Genomic DNA, 23,927 nt, shown 5'->3' with positions numbered 1-23,927 from the left:
AATTGATGAAGTTTATTACGTGAAGTATTATTGTTGGGTATGATTTTGATGGAAGATACTATATTCATTTTTTCTTTTTTTTTGCTCTATATATTTGTATGTTGTATACCCAATTATACAATGTTTGTATACTTTTTAGAGTTTAAAAAGATTATAAGTTTCTCTTATAAAGAAGATCTTGTGTCTAGATATTAAAGTTGATAATTTTGTGTATATGTACATAACTTACTTTAGAATAAGAAAATTAAAATTCATATTTTCATACACACACACATACATATATATATATATATATATATTATGTGGATTTTTTTAGGGAAGTGTCTATTTGTGATTTGAGTTTATCTTGACAGAATAGTTCGGCCCTCCCAATTCAAAATTCCTGGCTTCGCCACTGCCACACCTTATTTTTGCGGTCACATGTGCGATGCGGTTTAGAATTTAGCCAAAATCATAACTGTACTGCATTTCATTTTTAGGTCACATGTGCGGTGCAGTGTATAAGATACTGTTTGAAGTTGATATATATTTCAAATTTTGGATTTTTCCTACCCAGTCAAAACTAAGTTTTCCCTTTGTTTTGGACAAAGTTTTAAATTATTGAGTTAGTTTTTATTTATTTTGGGTTGGATTTCCTAGTCAACACTTACTAGGGTTATCAAATTATTATTTTTTTTTTGAAAACTAGGGTTATTAAACTATTAATAATATATTTAATATTTAAAATAAATAAATATATTAATATATAGAGAGGGTGTGGTGCGGTTTATGCGATTTATGTGGTTTTCTTATTATAAAATTGCAAATTGCATTGTACCATAGGGGAGTGCACTGTTACTTGCGGTGCGATTATGCTATTTTATGTGTGATTTTTGCAGTTTGGTGAATCCCTCTATAGGAGCATAGAGTGGAACAAAGGAAATTTTATTCCACAAAGAAACACCCACTTTAAGACTATTGTAAAAATAGAAGCTTTAATACCAATTTGTTGAGAATAGCAGAAGCATGAATATCAATTTGTTGTGTGTGTATCCAAATAACAGTGGGCTTATGTAGAATAGAAATAGAAAGACAAAAGAAACAATCACACGGGAAACACAAAGATTTACATGATTCGGCTTACCTAAATTTCTCTCTCAAAACAAAGCACAACTTAGAACTCTAAAATAATATGCGGTTGCCTTTGATCACTTATCAATCAATTGCCGCATGACAAACATATTTATACAAAGTATAAGTCGGCTAGGGTATATTATTTGAGAACATATCACAAAGCCGGCTATACAAGTCCTAATATAACTAGGACTTGGTTTACAAATCCTTCCAAGATAAGGACTGTGCGCTCTCACTTGCACTATTCAAGCCACTAATCATAACAAAGACATTTGTCAGAACCAAATCTTGAACTTTTGCCATATCAGTACTTGTGAGATTCAATTAAATAACCATCACCGATTTTTTTACCACACTGACGTTGTTGGTAACCAACCGTCTCCTTCATTACAGTCAAGTTATTTGTCGAAAAATGAGTGTCGTTTTGCAAATTGTCTTCTTCTTGTTAAGCAGGGCAAATAATTTGCGTCGCACTCTTTGGTCAACTAGGCTGGGCCCCAAGCCGAGGGTCATATTGATGTAATTAGATCTTGTACTTAGCCTAAAATGGTCTTTTTCATCATGACCTAGTTTGCCACATCCATAACAAAATCCATGACATGAAAAATCACCTTTAAGGGAATAGAACTTGCCACTAGCAAGGAAGACTCTCCCACAACGCCCTACACTACATGAAGCCAAAACATGAGGGAAGGAAATTAAGTTAAAAAAAAACATTGAAAATTGAAATAGCTAGAGATATGTTTGCCAAGCAAATTTTTTTCTTCTTTAACATTTAAAACCCCTACAAAAGCCCCCCTTTTTTTTTGTGTTGGGAAAAATACTTTCAAAACCTCTTTTTACTCATTTTGAATACATATTTTAAAAATGTTATACTAAACAAGCCTTAAAACTCCTAACAAAATTCTGAGAAAGCCACTAATCATGCCAAAAGTTGAGAGGGTTATGATTCTGGATTGGCCATCACGTACCTTTCATAAAGACCTCCTTTTCCTTTTTTAATAGCAAACCAAGTTCTTGAGCAAATACGAATTGCCAACCTTGTACTAAGAAAAATGCAATTAGGAATGTATTTCTTTCTTAACACCTAGACCTACTACACATCCCTTCCATGATGAAACCGCCAATTTAGCTTGGCGCAAAGAGACAAATTTTGACTCTTGTAGCCATTAACCCCAGTTCTCACCTTTAGCTTTTGGATTGGTGATTTTTCCCTAATGGGCCATATGAAGTTTGCACATCATAGTTGAAGAACCCTACAAGAAATTCTTAGTAGCCTTATCATGTTAGAGACCCCATGGCCTAAAAGGTCCAAATCCACTATAAGTTCACGTACTTGTAAATAAACAAGTAAATGTGTAGTTTGGGGTTAGCTCAGCTGCTTAGGGTTATATAATATATTTACCCTACATCATTTTCATTGTAACACAAGCTTAAAATCAAAGATATAAGCATCAATGACTTTAGACTGTAGTGGTAAAGTCATTGATGCTGTCAGGCTTAACCATATCAAGTTATTTCTCTTGCTTTCACTTTTCGCTTTTCTCTTTTTTAGTCTCTGGCCTGTTTGGTACACTATTTTAAGCACATGTTTTTAGTTTTTAAACAACATTATATATATTTTTACACACTTTTTTACCTACATGTATTTCCAAAAAGATAAAATTTAGTTACAAAATTGATTGTAGCCTAAGGCTACAATTTTACTCAATCAGTAAAACAGCTTTAACAAATAGCATCTAGATCCTTACTTGGGAGAAGAGCATATCGCATAACACAATTTGGGATGGCAGAGAGCCAGAGACAATAGCCTTAATAAGGACCATTGGCCATCACGTACCTTTCATAAAGACCTTCTTTTCCTTTTTTTAATAGCAAACCAAGTTCTTGAGCAAATACGAATTGCCAACCTTGCACTAAGAAAAATACAATTAGAAATGTATTTCTTTCTTAACACCTAGACCTACTATGCATCCCTTCCATGATGAAACCTCCAATTTAGCTTGGCGAAAAGATACAAATTTTGACTCTTGTGGCCATTAACCCCAGATCCCCCACCTTTAGCTTTTGGATTGGTGATTTTTCCCTAATGGGCCATATGAAGTTTGCACATCATAGTTGGTTGAAGAACCCCACAGGAAATTCTTAGTAGCCTTATCATGTTAGAAACCCCATGGCCTAAAAGGTCCAAATCCACTATAAGTTCATGTACTTGTAAAACAAGTAAATAGGTAGTTTGGGGTTGGCTTAGCTGCCTAGGATTCTATAATATATTTACCCTACAAAATTTTCATTGTAACACGAGCTTAAAATCAAAGATATAGGCATCAATGACTTTAAACTGTAGAGGTAAAGTCATTGATGCTGTCAGGCCTAACCATATCAAGGATTTGTTTGGAATCCGCTTATTTTGTTCAAATTGAAAACTTTTTGCTGAAAGTAGTGTAGATAAAAGTAAAAGTTAGCTGAAATAGTATAGTAGAACTCATGAATAGTACCAAAATATGTTGTGGAGTTCATAAATAGTAGTAAAAATAAACTAAACAAAAAAATAAGTTGGCAAAATTAATTATGCCAAATGGATACCAAATTTTTGTCTTGCTTTCACTTTTCGCTTTTCACTTTTTCAGTCTCTCAATCACTAAAATAGCTTTAACAAATAGCATCTAGATCCTTACTTGGGAGAAGAGCATATCGCATAACACAATTTGGGATGGCAGAGACAGTAGCCTTGATAAGGACCATTATACCTGCAAAGGATAAGTGGTGGGCCTTCCAGCCCTCTATTCTACTCATCCAAATGGTGAATGCTTTGAAAATTTTTCTAATCTGCTTTAGCAAAAATTAGCAGGTTATGAAAGAAAAAAAAATGAAAAAAAAAAAATGCAAGAAGGCAAGGTCATACTTAGAGGCCACATTACTTAAGAGAGTGTGTTGTGTGTTGATGATACCGTAAATATCACCAATGAGCCACACGATCTTCGCACGCTCGTAACGATACCTGCACAGCAAAAAGAGAAGACCTAATAGAGAGCATCGGTGTGGTGCCGGCCGAATACCCTCCGAAGGTCAAGTTAGAACTATTCTCACAACTCTAGAGTGTTAGAGAAGGGTAAATTATGCATACCTTGATTTGTGAGGGTATTGGGGCTTTTATAGTAGTAGAAGGTTAACATCTCTTCCTTGGTGTAGAAGTCTTTTTCTTATAGGAATCCTCTTGAATAGTCCCAAACGTAATGGACAAGACATTTCCTTATAGAGAAGATATTCATTAATACGCGTATCTTCCAGAATCCTTTTTGTGCTAGGGTTCCATTTACCTTAGGATCCTATGGTGGTTAAGTGTGTGTCGCAAGTATTTCTCATCTAGGGTTTCTGGTTGCCACATGGGTGCTTGATCCGTTCCTGTTGCATCTGTTTATGCAGGATCTATCCATAACAAACATTTGCACCAATTGGGCTCGCCCTCTATCAGCCCTTGGTTGTGGATCTATCAGGCCCACTTCATGGAGATCCGTCAACCTAGATTTTTACCCTCTTTATGTGTAGTATAACTTGCCCCATTCTCCCTTAAAAGTTACCATAACTTTTGAGTGGAGTTGTGGTGTGTTTTTGTGTTAGAACCTCTTTCCTTCTCCCTTGTATGTGTGTTTACTTCTCAAAAAAAAAAAAAAAAAGATTTAAAATGATTGAAATTGTTTAGGATATTTCGATATTCCAAAATTTGCCATTTTTTAAAGCAATATTCTTCTTAAATGAAGTCCTTCTATTTTAATTTGAAACAAAGTCTTTTTTATTTTATTTTTTATTTTTTATACAAGATAGAAATTCTACTCTAACTCAATCTAAGTGTATATGTGTGTGAAGTTTCCTCTTAGAGACTTGAACCCCGACTTTTGGTATCCTCACACCTCACAAATATTTATACTTGTGAAGTGACCATCGCACTAAGGGTGTGCGGTGATACCATTATGATTTTTGAAAGTGTATGTGAAGTTGGGGTTTATTATTATTATTATTATTACTAGCTTGTAACCCCATGCATATGTATAGATATATTTAAATATATAAAATAAGATGCATAATATAATTCCTATATATATATATATGATTTAAATATTATTGATAGTCATTTTTATATTTTGTTAACTCTTTAAAAAATTTTGTAAGGATATTATTAGGTATAAAATGTAAATTGTCCATTTTTTTTAATTATTGTGAAGCACCTTTTCTTTTTCTTTTTTAACAATTTATTTATTCTAGACTCTTTGGTTTTTGTATTTAATAATTCACTTGGATGAATATTTATGATGTAGTCCCACATTTTATTCTAAAATTAAGAAATAAAAATCTTTAAAAATAAATAATTTAAGACACATGCCGCAAAATTGGAACTCTAATTTGAAATTCTAATTTGAGTTTCTCTTAACTTCACCTATTATTATTATAATATATATATATATATATATATATATTTATATTTATATAGATTATTTTATATTTAAAGAAAGGTAAGTTTTGCAATCATGAGTATTCAATAACATTGGTTGGGTAGATGAGAAAGTGAAAAGAAAAGATATTTGAAATCTTAAAAATTCTATCATCGAAGAAACAAAACAAGAATAATAATTCTTAAAATATTTTTTTTAGTTATTAAGAAAAATAAACACAGTCAAATCATTTCACAAGATTTTTGTGCTAAATACTGTCAAATGATCTCACAAGACCTTTGTTTGTTTAAAACCGTTTTTTTATTTTATAATTTTTTCAATGAATTCAAAATGGGCTGTAATTTGTTTATCAATAGCTCAAGTCTGACTTTGAAAAAAGCTTGTTTATATTTGTTTGTTTAGCAAATAAACAAAATTCAAATCTCAAGTTTAGGCTCGACTATTAAATAAGATAAGTTCAAACTTAATAATGTGTTCTTGAACATACTTAGTGAACATGAAACTCAATTTAGCTATATATAATATAATATATCTATATGTATAATTGTTTAAAGATATGGCAAAACTTAGATACTGTTCCTTGGGTACCCTTTTTAAAATTCGGCCATCTATTTTATTAAATAACTTAGCTAAAGGTGTTAGCACCTTCTATTTCTCTAATTCTATTAATCAAATCCCTCCATCATCTCACTCTCATCACAAACTTGAAGATCTGTCCACTATCGAATCTCCATTGTTGCTATCAAGGCGGCCATAGCAAGCGATGGTTAGCCACTCTCATGTTGTCTCTTTTGGGTTCTCTCTTTGCACTAAAGTCTAGCCCAAGCCCTTGGGGTTGAAACCCACAAGCTTCACCACCATCGGAGACAACAAACCTCATCGATGATGCAGTGGCCACCAGTCCTCCACCTTTTCTCTCTCTCTCTCTCTCTCTCTCTCTCTCTCTCTCTCTCTCTCTCTCTCTCTCTGTGTTTGTTCTTTAGTTTTCCTTTAATTTCTCTTTTCTCCTCTCCTTGTTTGATTTTATGTGGGTTTGGGGAATGAGTTTGTTTTGGTTGTTAGCAGGGGTGGAGCTAGGATTTTTTGCTGGGGGTGGGGGGGGGGGGGGGGAATTTTGGTACTAATATAGTAGTCTTGATTCAACATAAACCATCACACACGTGTAAATGTACATACAAATATATAAACATTAATATTTTGATACTAGAGTAGGTCATAGTTTATAAATATATTGTATATAAAATTAACAACATTCACATATGTATATTCGTAAGATAGTTTTTTAGGAGAACTTATCATCTTTTAAACTCCAATTAGTCTAAAAAATTTGTCTAGTTTGATATTAAACATGTACAAAAAATGAATTTGAGAAAGCAAAAACTACCTTATCTCTATAATTACAAGACTGGTTGACAAATTCTATTTGTTTTTAAGAGCATCATTGGACTAACTCAAATATTTGGGGGGCAACTTCTATTTTTGTAGCTAAAATTTTAAAGTTTTTAATACTTATACATAATATAAAAGAATTTTTCAAAAATTTGGGGGGGGGGGGGGGGGGGAGGCATTGCCCCCTGATGTAGGAAAAAATCTACTATTTATTTTTTGTAATTTATTAATTTTGGAATTTGTTTGTAATTTCATTATTTTAGGTTTAAGGCATTTGTTTCCTTATTTTTAGGTGCTTTTAGTGTTTTTTATGTCAAATTTGGTTCCTATTATGGTTAGGTATTAATTAGGAGTTATTTTAGAATATATTTTCTTGTTTGTCAAGTTTTACAAAACCTTTAAATAGGCTTCCAAGTCTGTAAACAATTTTTGAGTATTATTGATATTAATAAAAATTCATACTTTTATCTATTTTTTCTATGGTAGATTCTAAAACTCTTTCTCCTTGTGGATTCAAGGAACCCTCGCTGATTCAATGTTATTTTCAAAAGCAAATGTGTTTTGTTTCTTGCTTTCTAGAAGAAGATGTATTTTGTTTTTTGACGCTTCCCTATCCCACATCACCGCCTTGTAGGGAATATAAATGAAATTCCTAGATTTGTGAGATGCAAAAATAGAGAAAAATATTTGCCATAAAAAATAATCACACACAAGATAGTATTTACGTGATTTGGCAATTTGCTTACGTTCCCAGAGTTGTAGGGATTTCACTATTCTCAAGGAAAAATACAAGATGCAACATTATAGTTTTCTCTCTTAAAAAAAAAAAAAAAAAATCAAAACTCTAATCTCCAAAACAACAGTTTTTATATCCTATGCATACTATTAACAATGGACTACAAAACGGGCCAACAAATTTTCCCGAGGGCATCGCTCCCGAACCCCCAAGGAGGCTTGTCCATGAGTGCTACAACTTGGGCTTATCAGCCTAAGCCTTCGCTTCATGGACTAAGCCTTAGAAAATCTCCTATGAAAAACCATGACAATATTATTTTAAGTTGGGTCACAATCCAAATCAAACAATAGCTAGGCTCCACAAAAGCCCAACATGCCCAAGCCTTGCCATAGCTCCCTATATCCCCCCATCCCCCCCCGGGGACATGCTGGTTTTGGTTGGGTTCCAACACATGGGGTTTTTGGGTATGGTCATTTATAGATCCATGAGTACATGAAAATTGTTCATTGTCCATCCAAGTTCTCTACTTCTCTCACTCTGCCAATATTCATAAACAAAAAGCAACAAAACTTTCGTTGACAACACAACACACAATTAAGCCAGCCCCTTCATTCTTCTAAAATCTTGATTTCTATAAAAAATTAGAAGTCTAAGAGATTGAAAAGCTAAAGAGGTTGGGTTTTCTTGTGGGTTCTCTAACCTCTCAAGAAAAGTGAAAAGAAAAAATAGATAAACAAACGGTGTTAATTGAGTTATTTAATGAGACAAATGACTAAATTTTAAAAGGAGTACCTTAGTAACAGTATGTAAACTACTGTATCTAAGTTTCGCACTTAATGTGTGTGTGTATATATATATATATATATATTTGAAAAGGTTTGTTGATACCAATTTACTATTTGTATTTTGTTGAAAATATAAACAGTGCGTTTGTAGTGAAAATTCATAGATTTGTGAAGAGGTAAAAGATTTTAGTCATGGTTTTACTACATATAAGAAAAAAATAAATTAACAAAGTAGCTTGTGAATAACCTCAAATTTGTTTAACAAGAAAATGAACACACTTTAAACATGCAATCTAGTTTGGGGATGAACTCGAGCGCAACTCATGTTTGCGATAAATTTAAATGAAGAAGTATAAACTTTTAATAATTGGCTTGACTTGACTTGTTTACTGCCCTATTTCAAATCACTTTTACTTTAAAGTTAAAAAATAAAATATAAAAAAATCCTAGAACTACTCCATTGGATAAAATCATGTTTTTATTTTTACGCTATTTGATTCTCTGTTCGCTTTTAACCCATCATTAGAGCATCTTGCGTTTTGGTAAGCCCAAAAATAAATAAATAAATAAATAAATTTTAGGATTTCTGAGTTTATTCAATGGACTTGACATAAAAAATAAATAAATTTCTTCTTCTTTTTTATAGTTTTACTATAAATAAGCAATCAACAAACACATTCCTAAAAAAAAAAGGGATAATTACACATAACCCACATGTGGTTTGGGCGAAAATCACTTTGCCTACCCGTGTTTTGAAAAGTGTCACTTAACCCACCTAAGGTATGTTTTCGCCAATCTCCGTAACCCACCTCGGTCTTTGCCGTTACAAAAACACCTTTTAACCCCAAAACAGAACATAACGCGAATCAAAACACCCAAAAATCAAAAACTTTTCGAGAGAGGGACCTTGTTCTTCGTGGTTTGGAGCATCTGGAGGGGGAGAAAACACTTGTTTTGCATCATCGAAGCTAGGCAAGGTATGTGTGACTGCTGTTCATCGCGACCCACCCATGTAATTAGAGTTTGTAAAATTTTCTCAAGATTTTACCATCTTTGATAAAGTGGGTCTCGGGGTTGGATTTGTTATAGAGGCACCACATCGAGGGAAGATGGTCCTGCTTAAAGGAGGGTGATCCGGGGAGATCAGGAAAATCAAGGGTGGGTAGAGAACGAAGAGCTTGTGCGTTAGTGGTAGGCCACAAGTTGTAAAGTACAGAGGCCAAAAAGGCAGAAAGAAGAGGGGAAAGCAGAGTAGTCGGAGGAGGAGAAGCGGTGGGAGAAGAGAGACCAAGCGAGGTACATGGTGGCAGCGATGAGGGCTCCTCAGCCAACGCCGAAGAGGAGAGCGATGACGACACTCAAGATGTCCTTGGTGTGGTCATGGAGGGAGCTGAAGTCGTAGGAGCGACAACGACACTCAAGATGTCTTGGGTTTTATTTTGATTTATAGCTCCAGTTTTGATGTTTTTTGTTGGTATTGGCTGTTTTTTGTAAAGAGTTTGAGTTTTATTTGAACTGGGTTTCGAAAATTTTGTTCATTTTGATTCATAGAAATGGTATGGGATGTGTTTGATTTAAATCTTCTGTGCCGTGTGAGTATTGAAGACATTTTGAGGTTTCTTGAACTGGGTTTTGACTGTTATTGTGAATGATGATGTTTATTTGGGTTTACTCAGGCACACTAGGGCTTAGTACTGCCGAAGAAAGAAGTATACTTCAGTGCAATATAGGAAACAAGAGTCCTGTTTTGAAGGGCAATATTGTATAGTTTGGTTATTTGTGTAGGTTGATCTGGGTTTTATTTTTTTGGATTTGTTCTTCATGTTCAAGATTTATGTGAATTAAGAGAGATCAATACCACTTTTTGATCTTGTTTCTCTTATATTTTTGTGCTATTTTTTGTTTTGGGAGGAGAGAGACACACAATTTGAGCAAAAATACCTATTTACCCCTGATTTTAACAGAGGTGGGTTACGGAAAACAAACGGATCATACCTCAGGTGGGTTAAGTGATATTTTTCAAACCACGGGTAGGTAAAGTGATTTTCGCCCAAACCACAGGTGGGTTTAGTGTAATTATCCCAAAAAAACACACACACACACACACATCCAAATCCACATATTAATGTTGATATGAGCGTATTTGTTCAATTTTGTATTTTGATTTTATAGTACTAAACTTAATATTTATAAATTTAAAGATAAGTTCAAATTAAAATTGTAATTTCAATATTTGAAACTTTTTTTGATAGATACAATAGAATTTCAACTTACGGTGTCTAATTTATATATAAAATAATAGGTGAAGCAGAGAGAAAATCAAATTAGAATTCCTAATTAGAGTTCTAATTTTGTGCCATGTGTCTAGATTTATCTTCCTAATTGTTTAATTCAAATATGAAATTGTAGTCTAATTTCACCTCCCCTTCTAGAAATCTGCGTTTTACATTTAAATGTTGTGCTTTTTTTTTTTTTTTTTGGCTAAATAAAACCTTTTGCCCTTCTCTATACATCAGACACGCCTGTTTTACAGGTTCACCTCCCCTTCTGCCAAAGCCAACAACGACAACAACACCAATCTCTTCACCTCCTTGATCTCAGACATCAAATCCTACTCTGGCAATGACCCTCTTCTCCCATGGCTCCGGTATGCCTCTCTCTTTCTTTGTGAGTAGCTCTTTTAATGGTTTTAAAAAGTAAGATTGTTTGGCATTTTGTGTATACAGAGGGATCAGAAAGATGAAGGATTTGCTACCTTCGCAAGTACTGAATGATAAGCTGCCACGGTTTTTGCAGAAGTGCGCGCAGACCTTCGATTCCGATCGCCGTTACAAAAATGACTTACGGTACCTCCGCGTTTGGTTACAGTTGGTATTTTACTAATCCATCGATTTTTTTTTTTTTTTTTTCGTTTTCTTCTTGATGATTTCGATTCTGGGTCGTTGGGTTTCTTAGAAGTTGTTTGGTTCCTGTGTAAATGAAGGGGAAAGATGTGAAAATGTAGATGGGTTTTTGTGGATGGTCTGAGAGCGCTTTTTTTTTTTTTTTTTTTTTTTACATTTTCTTATTGTTGATTTTGATGCTGGGTTATTCGGTTTTTGTTCAATTTCATAGCCTTTGTTTGGTTCCTGAGAGAAAATGAAGGAAAAGTTATGAACATCAAATTTGGAGTTTTTTCAAAATTTTTGGTTTAACCTCTCTAATGTGTTTGCTTGGTGAGTTTTTGTATGATGGTATTTGCTGAATTTATATGGGGCTTTGTGAGGGAAAAGAGATATGGGTTATGTAATATTTCTGTACTATTGTTTGAGTTTGAATTGTGCTATTGGTATATGTGTTTGTGGATTTGAAGCTATGGGCAATCCCAAGTCCCAGAGGGTGGAGAAGGAGGTAGTGGTCTTAGTGTTACCACGCGGAAACTAAAAAAGACTGACACCTTAACCTATCTCAAGGCGGTGAAGGACACGTTTCAAGACCAAAGAGAGATATTACAAGTGCTGATCGTGATCTTAGTGTTGAACACCTTGAGTTAAACAAAGGCAAAAGAAAATCTGCCAGGAAAGTTGAAGGTTTTGGAGTGAATGCAAATTTGGCTTCTTATGATGACAAAGATACCTTAAAGAGTGAGTCAACAGTTGAATTTCTAGGTCCTCCACAAAATAAGGTTGAATTTCAAGAAGCTATCAGCTTTGTGAACAAGATAAAGGTGAAGATATTGTTTTGCTTTGTTGAATTTCAACTGCAAATGTTGGTTCCTTGCAGTTTAATGTTGAATTTTTTTTTGGTACAGAAACGCTTTCAAAATGATGAACGTGTTTATAAAGCATTCCAAGACATTATGAATGTGTGCCAGAAGGAGCACAAGGGCATAACAATTAAGGCCTACAATCAGGTTAGCGTGTCATGGCTCTTTCTTTTTTTTTTTTTTTTTTTTTTTTTTTTTTTTTTTTTTTTTTTTTTTTTAAATTCTAAAGTTTTCTTATTCATGTAACTTTCAGTAGTCTTAGTGGGCTGGATTTTAATATTCTTAGTGGTTTTTGTTTTACAATTTTCAGGTTGCAACTCTTTTTGATGATCATCCAGATTTGCTTTATGATTTTTCAAGATTTTGGATTGATTTTTATTAATTTAGGTATTTGGGTTATTGGTTTTGATTAAGTTTGAATGACTAAGAAATAAAGGGCATGATCAAAGACTTTTGAAACCCATTTAGCTTAGGGTTGACAGCCATTGAAGGTATTGCCGAGAAACAAGGAATTTTCTTTGCTTAAACGTGGTTTGGTTGTCATCTATGTGATGTTCTTTTCTTTTTCTTCTTCTCATTTCAATTCATTCTCTGAATTTTATTTAGTTTTTTTTTTTTTTTTTTTTTTTTTTTTTTTTTTATCATTTGTTTTTTTTAATTCCTTTTGATTTTGGTGTCTTTTTTTTCCTTCAAATTTTCGTATCTACTGGTTTGGGTGTCAATGTTAACTTTCTAATTTAATGAATACTCCAAACTGGATTGAGTATTGCATGCCAACTATTTGATTTGTATTACCCTTTTCTTATTATAATTATGATTGTTGTTTGGAATGTAAAATTGTATTATTTTATTTTTCTATTTGTCTACAGGGGACAAGAACGAGGCACTCCATACATATAGAAGAACTCTTGCAAAGGTCTATTTCTACCCTTTTTTGTGAAACTTTATTTCTTCTGCCGTCGCATCGCCAGAGCCATTATTGGGTAGGTTCCTTTGACTCTCTGTTGATTTGATTTTAATATCATTTATCATTGATTTATTTCAAGTATAGATTCCCTATGAGATCTCGACTGCACTCTTTGTTAATGTTTCTTTATTTATTTATGGGTTTGTAGGTGGAAAGGCCAAGCCTTTGAGGCAACCCAAAGTCCAAGAAGAATGGGTACGGTTAGGTCTATTTTTCCCTTTATTGAAATCCCTTTCAATTTGTGTTTCAAAGTTTGTAGTTTTAATGGATTGGTACTTTGGGTATCTATCTACTGATTACAATAACTTCATTTCTTTTGCATATAAACTTTTCGGTTTTATTTAATATTTCAACTCTATCATGTTATGTATCAATTATTTACACTTTTACAGAATCCTCATATGTACGGTTAATACTTTAATTTTTTTTTCATTATACTTTTTATTTTTGCATCTATATTCTACCACAATTGGTTCTCTCTTTTATGTAGAAAGATGTGGCGGGTGATGTTGAGGGCAAAGGCAAAGGAAATGAAGACCTAGACAATTCATTGCAAAATAGGTATGTTCCTAAATTCTTGGTAGACAATAATTCATAATGTATTATAATGAAACTTGAGTTCTTTTAGCAAAAATAGTATCAACAGATTGGTAATTGACTTAAAAATTGGCATTCATGATTTATGTTAGAAAAGCATTAGACTTAATAGATGACTTGGTCAATTAGGAATCACACCAAAGCTCTAAGTGTTGCTACTCACACTAGGTGAATATTGAACATTATTCAAATTCTTTATTTATTTTTGTGTGTGTGTGTGTGTTACATTGGTGTTTCAACATTTGATAGCAGTACTATATGCTTACAACAAAGTTATTTTTTGTGTTTGATTTACTTAAAAGATATGTAACTATAAACCTCTATTTTTTTGATGAACTATAAACCTCTATCATAAAAATTTAGTGGTTTGTCATGATAAATTTTAATTTAGGAATATTAGACTTTATTTTAATTAATTGAGAAGGGAATAAAATTATTTGGTTTTGCTGTGATAAAGTTTTGGTACCTCCCTGATATGGTTCTTTGGCTTATTTCCTGTTTGGATTATTCATATTATATGATTTTCTTGATATGGATGTGTTTCTGATGGATTTGTTGAAAAATTGGCTTTATGCAAAGAGTTTGGCTGCATAAAAGAACGGGTGGTGTTTGTTTGTCCATTGCTTCAAAAGGGTTAGCAATCACCGGGATAGGTGATTGAAGATATTGGAATCATATCCCAGTTGAAGAATCTAGGTGAGATTCGTTCAATTTTTTAACCCTCTTTTTTTAGTTTTTATGTATTGATTTTTCAATGGAAATGGGAGAAAAATTGTATTTTTCTTCCCATGTATGTTTTAGATGGACGATCGAAACTCCAGCCAACTGTGGAATTCCCTTGCTGGAATTTGTCTGAATAGGTTTTTTTTTTTTTTTTGGTGATCTTTTCTATCAATTATGATTGAAATTTTAAAATTTATTGTGTGATGCTATCATAATTGCAAGTGGTTTCATAAATCATAATAACTTTATTAGCAAGTTTTCTTAAATAATAAATACGGGTCATTTGAAGGATGTGGTCATTTCGAAGGATGTCCAATACCATTGAGTTTGTTTGGAAGTTCTTAATGTTTAAGGTAGTTCTTATTGGTAATAAAATGACCATCATACTATTGAACTTGAAGTTATGCTGTCTTTGAGTTGGACTAACACATTTGATCCTTTAAAAACTAATTGCTATGAGAAGAATCATTACAAGCCTAAAAATCATCCCTTCAAACTTTCCATTTTCCCTTTTCTTACATTGCTGCTGTGCTGATCCAAAAGTAGGCATTTGTAGTATCTCAATTGCTATTAAAAGTGAGGAAAATTTTTAAAATATAACAGGATGCTAACTTTTGTTTTTTTCTTGACTTTGTGATTCATTAGATTGATTAGAAAAGCTTTGAGAAATTAAAAAACTTTTGTTGGTTTTTGAAGTGGTGCTTCAGTTTCTCAACAGTGGAGAACTGCAAAGCTTTTCATATGTTCTGGTGCTCTTTTTGCAATTGTATTTGCTAGAATATGCTGCCTTATTTCTTGGACAGCTTTTTTGCCAAATTTGTTTGAAGGAATCTCTGCCAACCAATTACATTACATAGCGATTTAGATGACCACCTACTTCTATTAAATCGTTCTATTCATTAAATCATCTACACAAGGCACATGAATACTAAATATGTCATGATTAAATACATGTGAATAGCTGTTTTTTATCATTTCTTTTCATGTTTTACTAAATATGCCATTAAGTACATTTTTGTTGTGAATTAATGTGGACTTGCCGACCAGTTATGCATGGCATCATAATTCAGCTTCCAAATCGGTTTGTAACAAAATTGCAATAGAACTTATAATACCTAGAGCAATTTTCATGTGAATTGGAATTACAGGAGAGGACACATTATATGAGTTTGTAATAATACTATTAATACTAAATAGAGATGAGTCGAAAGAGACTATTCTTTATAAAGGTTGCCTTTTAATATATTTTCTTGATGGTTTATATATTATCTAAATTGCAAACCCATTATCTTGCCATTATGTAATCATTGTGTTCATTTTTTGTGTTTGGTTTCATCAAACTCTTGACAAATTCGGTGCTATAACTATTTTTTACAATGATATTTTGGATTTGCTTAATTTTCAAGTGGCTTATTAGAAATAGGCCCTCAAAGATTAAGAACAAATGTCTCATCATAATATTATTTACAACAAACCCTTGATGAATATCCTCTTCAATGTACTGACTTGACTTTGAAGATTAGTCCCAAATGTTTAGACAATGATGTTATACAAACTCATTTGAATATATTTGCACTATTTTCTAAATGATTTCCACTGTAATAAATTGTTATTATTTTTTCCCCTTATTTTTAAGTAAGTTATGATATCAAAGTAAGTCAAGTTTTAATTGCTTTGAAGATATTGCATTTTTGCATGCACAATAGAGAAGCATTCTAGAAAATTCCCTACATTCAAACTCATTTGAACGCAATGGAAGTAATAAAAGTGGTGGTTGCTCATTTCATATGTTCCTCCAAATGGTCTATTGGAGACTAGAAGTACATACGTGATGTGAAAACTGAATTAAGGTATAAGCCATATCATATAAGGTTTGCTGGCCTGCTTGACTAAAATTGTGCTTAATTATCATCTTCTCTTCCCCTCCTCATTTCATCTGCTCTATTTTACTCCACAACTCATTCTCATCTACAACTTCCATTTGCACATAAATATCATTTTCAAACTACAAAAATGGAACAAATAATATATATATACTGCTAAGTTTTGCTAATGAAATTTTCTGGTTAATAATATGAATTTAGACTTAACTAAGTCTTTTAAACATAAATAAACTCATGATTAATAATATATCCATTCCCGTGCGGTAGCACGGGTTACATACTAGTTTATGATAATTGTTCTTTATCATTAAGTTAAGACATCGATTGGTATATGGTTGAAAGCAAAGTTCAAACCCCAGATTTATTGTTCAACAACAAGAGATTTTACCAATTAAGCTAACTAGAACTTACATTCTGTATTTGAAAATTAAGATAAAATTCTTGATAGGTTCAAAAGAAGAAAGTTTACTTAAAAAATTAAAATCTTAAAAAGCTAGCATTGTATCAAAGATGGTTTAAATAATATATTTATACATTTTTAGAGTATCTTAATTTGCTTATTTTTTTGAAGAGATAGATTCAAGTTACACTATTGGATTTAAGTAGATCCAATGGTAAAAAAAATGCACTCATTAATACTAATATTCTAATAAGAATCTCATTTATTCCTTATTATAACATTCTATACGTATCTCTAATCCCAAAAATAGGTATATTTTTCTCTTTGCTCTCTTTTTCTCATCCACTACACATTTCTCTCTCCTCCATTGCTCTTCTACCTCCATTTTCATAAGGTTCCACCTCCAATGCCGTATAGAATCTGATTAATCAAAAACTCGAACTAATTAAATATAAGGCTAAAGTAAATAACTTAAAAATTGAAACTAACCTTTTGCAGAGAGAACAAATGAAGCGCATGCATACACTGGAAAATATATATTCCTTGTTGAAATTCTTCAAAAGCTTTGGGCAAAATCTGTTTGGATTTTGTAGTTTATTAGAACTATTAAACCAAAATCTTTGATATCCGTGAAGCAATTAACAAAAATTAAACTCAAATAACGTGGAGGGTGAAGATGGGTTTGAATATTCCAATATTATGGACTTATGGTTATATAGAATTGAATGGAAGATTCATGTGAAACAATTTGGGCTTTAAAGATTAGTACACCTGGGTCAACAAAGTCATAGGCGTCGTTGATATTTGTGATTATTGGTCGATTCAAACAGATTTTGCCCAAAGCTTCTAAAGAATTTCAACAAGGAATATATATTTTCCAGTGCCATTTATTCTCTGTGCAAAAGGTTAGTTTCAATTTTTAAGTTATTTACTTCAACCTTATGTTTAACTAGTATGTAACCCGTGCTACCGCACGGGAATGAATATATTATTAATCATGAGTTTATTTATGTTTAAAGGCTTTTTCTTATACGGAGAAATATTTATAATATACAATCAAAATTACTTTGAAAATTTAAAATAGTAATATGTAGGCTATTAGATCAAATCATTGGAGTGGTGCAATTGCAAAAAGGTTGTCACTTCAAATTTTAAATCAAACAATGGCTATTTCAATTTCTTATATTTTGTATATAGTAAATTTGAAAAAAAATAATCAATGGAGAACATGATAAATCAATTAATCATATAGTACAATTTAAAGGCAACATTTTAGGAAATTGTCTCTGTTTTACAAAATTTGGACAGCTATAATAGCAATTACCGAAATGAAGTACATGGCTTAACCAAAATATGACCAAAAGTCAGAGAACACGAAGCACTAAAATACGAAAATGTAGTGGCTAATTGAGAGGGTTTATGGGAAAAATATGAAAGAAAGAAATAGAAGCACACTTTATGGCCTTTGGGATTTTCCAAAAAGGGTTAAAAGTGCACACTTGATGTGCGGTTCATTGAATGCTCCTTGGCTTTGGGGTTTTGCAGTTCATGCTGCAGGAGTGATAGGCGCAATTATAACAGCATTACTAACTTATAGTATAGTAGTATATAACTATATATGTAATATCTGGTATATGAGGGGTGGCTTGATATTTTCGAATTTAAAATATCCCTTTTAGGATATGAGAGGAAATGAAGTCATCAATATCTTAATGCAAAATATTTGATATACCTCTTGGTAGCATATGTAAGCACACCCCGTTATGAAGGCCTGGAATTTGACAGAGAGATAGCTGTGAAGATTCAAAGGCTCCTTTTTAAAGCAGGGGAAAAGAAATTGGGAACTGATGAGAAGACCTTTATCCACATATTTAGTGAACGAAGCAGGGCACAATTGGCTGCTATTATTTCTGCTTACCATGACATGTATGGACATTCACTTAAAAAAGGTATATATATATATATATATATATATATTTTCTGAGTAATTTTATATTTTTGATTTTGTATTTTTTAATTTATATAAAAAAAAAAATCTTTTGCCCGAAGAAAAGAAATGCTTATTCAATGTTGAAATTTATGCAGTGAAGGGCGAGACATTGGGGCTTTTTGAATATGCTCTCTTGACAATTTTAAGCTGCTCAGAAAATCCGGTGAGATACTTTGGTAAGGTATCATCCCACATTCTGGGTTTAATTGTTGTTTCTCTTTGGTGAATTTGATTACAATGTATAAGTTTTTCATAATAGTAATTTCACAAACCGGTAGTTTCATGCTAAGAAGTTAACGTAAATAGTACTTTTTGCTATTCAGGTTTTATCATTGATCATTTTGTGGAAAATAAAAGAGGCAATAGTAGAGTTATCTGGTACACGTGTATCCCTTTATGTTGGATGATTTTAGTACTGTTAATTACTTTAAATTTGAAGAATAGTAGTCCGGAATGATTTCCTTAATTGAAAAAAAAAAAAAAAATTCATTCTAATGTAAAAACCAATGTGAATTAGTTTGGTTTTTGAAGGCATTTCAGCACCCTAAAATAATGAGGTATGCCAAAGCTTACACATATTTTCTGTTCCCTGTGTGGGTAAGGCCCATGTTGTTGTACATATACATGGATCAATTTGTAGTTGGACAGCATCATGATAATTCTATAAAGCTTTTGCATAATTTCCTTTTATTATGAGCTGACATTTTTCAAGAAAATAAACAATTATTAATACATTATCATGGCTAAATACTAACCATATTTTTCTAATCACAACATAAGTAGAGGGAAAAAATGACCTTTGTTAACAAAATAAGCAGGTACAATGGAAAATCACAGCTAACTACTTGTCATATATATATATATATATATATATATATTTTTTTTTTAAAATATTGTAGACATCTTACGCCTTGCATGTATAGAATTCTTTAAAGGTATGACTATTTGAGAATATTTATATGCATGCATTAATCGTTAAGGGTAAGTTTGATATATATATAATGCTAAAAATGGTAAAACTTTAAAAACTTAGATACCAAAATATTATAAAATCAACTAAAACTCAAATATCTTAAATTTCATAAATATATATTATATGTGTTAGGATTGAATTGTTAGATTTTTTTTATAATATTATACCACTTGATGATTTTGTATAAGATTATTATTTTTAAAATCTTTCCATTATAATATGGATTTTCTTTATTGAATACCATAAAATATTTTTGATTTCATTTTCAAGGTCAATACTAAATACAAAAAAATAAGATAATTTTCTTGAATTCATTTTTTTGAATAAGAACTCATTTTTTTTTTTGAGAAAAACAAAAAAAAATATGTTGAACCAAACAGAATATTTTGGAAGTATAGAGCGTATAGACTCTAGAGAAGCAACGTATTTAAATAGTAAGTTTATATATATATATATATATATATATATCATCTAATAAAAATTTATTAAATAATGTATAATTGTGAAAAACTATAACACAAGAAATAATTTGAATCTTAACTTTTTTTTTTTTTTAGGTTGACTCATTTTAAGCATATGACTATATATACACATAAGTGATTATTGACGCATAAAATAATTTCTCCTCATTCTGAATCATTACAGTTGCATCTTTAATCTCTACCTTACCTTTTCTTTTTTGTTTTTGGCTATTTTTCCTTTTTTGGGCAATTATCTGATCTGTGCCTTAGGTGTCAATTCCTTGAAAGCACGTTACGTGTTCTGACAAAAGGATGAAACGTGGATTGATGGAAATCCCACCACGTGAACACTTAGAACAATTTCCACTTCAATTGAATTTGGGATAGATGTTTACAAACCTTTTTTTTTTAAAAATTCCACATAGAAGTTTTGGCTTTCAGATGTAGGAGCCGTTTGATAACGTTATTTTAGTAATATTGTTTGTATTTTTTTTTAAATACGTGTGAGTGAAAAAGTGTGTGAAAATGTATGTAATATTGTTTAAAAATTGAAAATATGTTGTTAAACTACTCTACCAAACGGGAACCTTAGACTTTACACTACAACACATATTTAGTCTAGATTTATATCTCTAATAAATAGAATATGAATAGTCTATCAAATAATTGACCAATAATAATAACATAAACAATAAAAAAGAACTGACCTTTGATAAGAAAATAAGTAGCTAAAAAGTCTCAGTTCGTTCGCAACAGAGTTTCTCAATTTTATGACAATCTGGAGGGAAAAAATCACACAAAATAAAGACATGAATTGTAAAAACATAGATGACCTTTGTTAAGACAATAATCTGTTTAAAGACCCTTTAGCAGTCAAATATTTCAATTACTGCTCATAAACAGTAGTCGCAACAGTAAATAAACAGTAAAAATATTGGCCTAAAACGCGTGCAAAAGAAAAAAGAAAAAAAACACAAAATAAAGATGTGAAATTCTACCTGATGATTCTACCAAAAAAAAAGACAAAAAAAAGAAAAGAGAAGAAAGAAATTCTACCTGATTCACTCCTGTCCAGATGTTATAAAGTTAATCCTTCTTACCAAAAAAAAAAAAAAGTTAATCCTTGTTGTTTATTTTATATATATATATAATTATTAATTACTGTTCACTTATAGACTTTGATTGAGGAGAGTCAAACATGGTATACTGGACGAATACTAATTGAATTTTACCGTACTATATTTTTTATTTTTTATATTTATCTTGCACCTACACCTACTACACGTCTCTAGAGTCTTCTTTAAAAAATCAAAAATCAAATCAGCAAACGCAAGCAGAAGACAGAAGCTTCAATCCCATCTCAGATCTGTTCTCACTTCTCAATATTAAATCAAAATATCACTCCCAATCTCAGAAGTCTCCGTTCTCTCTACTCCCAATCTCAAGTCTCTCTAGTCTCAGGTCTCAACCCTTCACTGACTTCATTCCATACCCTCCACAATCCAAACCCCAGCTGTTGCCGCCGCCGCCTCATCAACACACTCACAGCTTCGCCTCACTGTCCACCATGGGTTAAGGCTTCTCATGTTGACGGATCAGTTTCTTAGTCTCAAGACTCAGGTAAATTTTCTTCCTTTTTCATCTATCTTTTTCTCTATTTGGGAATATGATTTTTTTCCCTTTAAATTTATGTACATCTCTCTGATATTTAGTTTTTTTCTTTTTTTGGGTGTTTTCATTTGGTTATTCACAAAAACGAAGGAATTGGAGTAATCAAACCTTTCATTTTGCAGAGCAGGACCTTTAAAATTGTGAAGAAAAGTACAATTGGAATAGATAGAGAACCTCTGTCCTATATAAGATACAGAAGAGCAGGACCTTTAAAATTGTGAAGAAAAGTACAATTGGAATAGAAGGAGAACCTCTGCCCTATATAAGATACAGAAATACATGCATCATTGATACCGAGATATTCTTTGAAATTTCATAGCATTAATTGAAGAAGAGGGGAGCTGTATATTGAAGAAGGAGACGAAGGATTTTGGGTTTTGATTATTGTAGAAGGGGAGGTGAACCTGAAAATACACGGGTGTGAAGAGCAATGTTTTATTCACCAAAAAAAAAAAAAAAAGAGCACAGCGTAATCTGAGGGAAGACACGTCATACAATTAGAGTTATAATTTGAAATTGTAATCTGGACACGTGGCATAAAATTAGAGATTTAATTTGAAATTACAATTTGAGTTTCTCTCTGCTTCACCTATTATTTTATATATAGATTAGTTCAAGTTTTTGATTCATCAGATTCTATGTGGCTGTGGAGGTGGAACCTTATGAAAATGGAGGTGAAAGAGCAATGGAGGAGAGAGAAACGTGTAGTGGATGAGAAAGAGAGAGCAGAGAGAAAAATATACTTATTTTTGGGATTAAAGATAGGTATGGAATGTTATAAATAAGGATAATAAATGAGATCTTTATCAGAATATCAGTATTAATGAGTATATTTTTTTGACTGTGGGATCAACTTAAATCCAATGGTTTAGAAAATGTGTAACTTTTTAGAGTTACATCAGGTATAATTTGAACCCATCTCTTTTTTGAAACTTTCACTTTTTTTGGTAAATTTCATTTTCAACAAATCATTGACTTGAAGCCCATTTTTGTGAAAATCCTACTAATATGATACAAAACAAAGGCCAATTTTTTTTGTTCCATTATTTATTTGTGGAAGTTACTATAAAACAAACACACTGTTTTATGAATGAAAAGAAACTAAACATGTTAGCTTCTTATTGAAAACCTAAAATCCAAGAGTTCCTTGAATCCACAAGGTGATAGGTTTCTTGAATTCACTAAAGATTTAAAAAAAAAAAAAAAAAAAAGACACAAGTTTGAATTTTTATCAATTTGATAATTGAATTGCCTTGAAGGCTACAATGCATTTCAATATTAAAAAGAAAATATAGGGTAGTTAGGAAAACACCCCAATTTATTTTTACCAAAAATGGCAAAATTGAGATAATTGCAAAAATTGAAACTATCATTCTCTAAGAGACATCCTAAAATAGATGGGACATTATTATGAATTTTAAACTAAAGGTTATTAAGAAAACAAATATTACTAAAAACGGTAATTCCACAGTTCCCAGAGCCTTAACAGAGGAATTCTCTAAAATGAAGGCAAACCTCGTAGCAAAACTTGTCACAAAGCCACGAGTTTTAATTAAAATACCGTTTTCCTCTAGCCATCCAAATTTCATACAATTTTGACACCATTGCCCCCAATGAGTTCTATTGGCACCCCTTGGTATGGCGCCATGATTTCAGGAGCTCTCTCCACTTCAGGATGGCCTGTGATATCTTTTCTACATCAATTACACATATTTTGTATTATTATTATTTTTTTTAATTTTTTTTGTGCATGGCTTAAGTCCATGCAACTTTAATTGGGATTTGAGGAAGTGTGACCTGTAGGGTACGATTGGGCTATTTAGGTTTTTTCATGGACCCAAAAAGTGAATTTTGCTAAGCACACAAATGGGGACATGTAGCTCCTGCTTTATGTTGTTGAAGTTGCAATTAGCCCTTTTTAGCCCAAAAAAAGATTTTGATTTATTGGCTGATTTTTAACGAATTTTGCAGCCGAATCAGTTAAGAAAGTGCAGCTAATTAAGTTTAGTCAATTTTTTTCCCTTAACCATGACAAACAATTCC

General features: G+C 31.9%; 2 protein-coding genes and 2 long non-coding RNA genes across 17 annotated transcripts in view; 3 read left to right on the top strand and 1 right to left on the bottom strand.

Moving 5' to 3' along the window:
* LOC126703674 (UDP-glycosyltransferase 92A1-like) overlaps nt 1–23,927 on the top strand; it is a 77,112-nt gene that overhangs the window by 2,049 nt on the left and 51,136 nt on the right. The window lies entirely within an intron of this gene.
* Nucleotides 10,991–23,927, top strand: part of LOC126703676 (uncharacterized) — a 40,406-nt gene continuing 27,469 nt past the window's right edge. Inside the window, exons 1-8 of one of the 13 annotated variants that reach the window (XR_007648164.1) lie at nt 10,991–11,121; nt 11,201–11,345; nt 11,827–12,180; nt 12,265–12,366; nt 13,089–13,202; nt 13,335–13,381; nt 13,677–13,747; nt 22,518–22,696. Coding sequence is in view for 2 of the 13 variants with exons in the window: in XM_050402727.1 (XP_050258684.1) it covers nt 11,245–11,345; nt 13,335–13,386; nt 13,677–13,747; nt 22,518–22,599 (306 nt within the window). In the remaining 11 variants the exon portion in view is untranslated. Of the gene's footprint in view, nt 11,122–11,200; nt 11,346–11,826; nt 12,181–12,264; nt 12,367–12,633; nt 12,711–13,088; nt 13,203–13,334; nt 13,387–13,676; nt 14,537–22,517; nt 22,697–23,927 lie in introns of those variants that run through there. The other 12 variants (XR_007648160.1, XR_007648157.1, XR_007648159.1 and 9 more) reach the window with 12 other exon arrangements.
* Nucleotides 21,488–22,486, top strand: LOC126703678 (uncharacterized). 2 transcript variants are annotated; one of them, XR_007648167.1, is made up of 2 exons: nt 21,488–21,833; nt 22,084–22,486. It is a non-coding gene; the product is annotated as an uncharacterized LOC126703678 (long non-coding RNA). The 2 variants fall into 2 exon arrangements; XR_007648168.1 differs by having other exon boundaries at nt 22,007–22,486.
* On the bottom strand, nt 21,921–22,258 carry LOC126703679 (uncharacterized). The gene is made up of 2 exons (XR_007648169.1): nt 22,136–22,258; nt 21,921–22,058 (listed from the first exon to the last, which is right to left on the bottom strand). It is a non-coding gene; the product is annotated as an uncharacterized LOC126703679 (long non-coding RNA).

This window comes from Quercus robur, chromosome 10, assembly GCF_932294415.1.
Source record: "Quercus robur chromosome 10, dhQueRobu3.1, whole genome shotgun sequence".
In the NCBI taxonomy this organism is placed as follows: Eukaryota; Viridiplantae; Streptophyta; class Magnoliopsida; order Fagales; family Fagaceae; genus Quercus; species Quercus robur.
The sequence above is the reverse complement of the archived record's forward strand: the minus strand, read 5'-3'. Positions and strand labels throughout refer to the sequence as shown.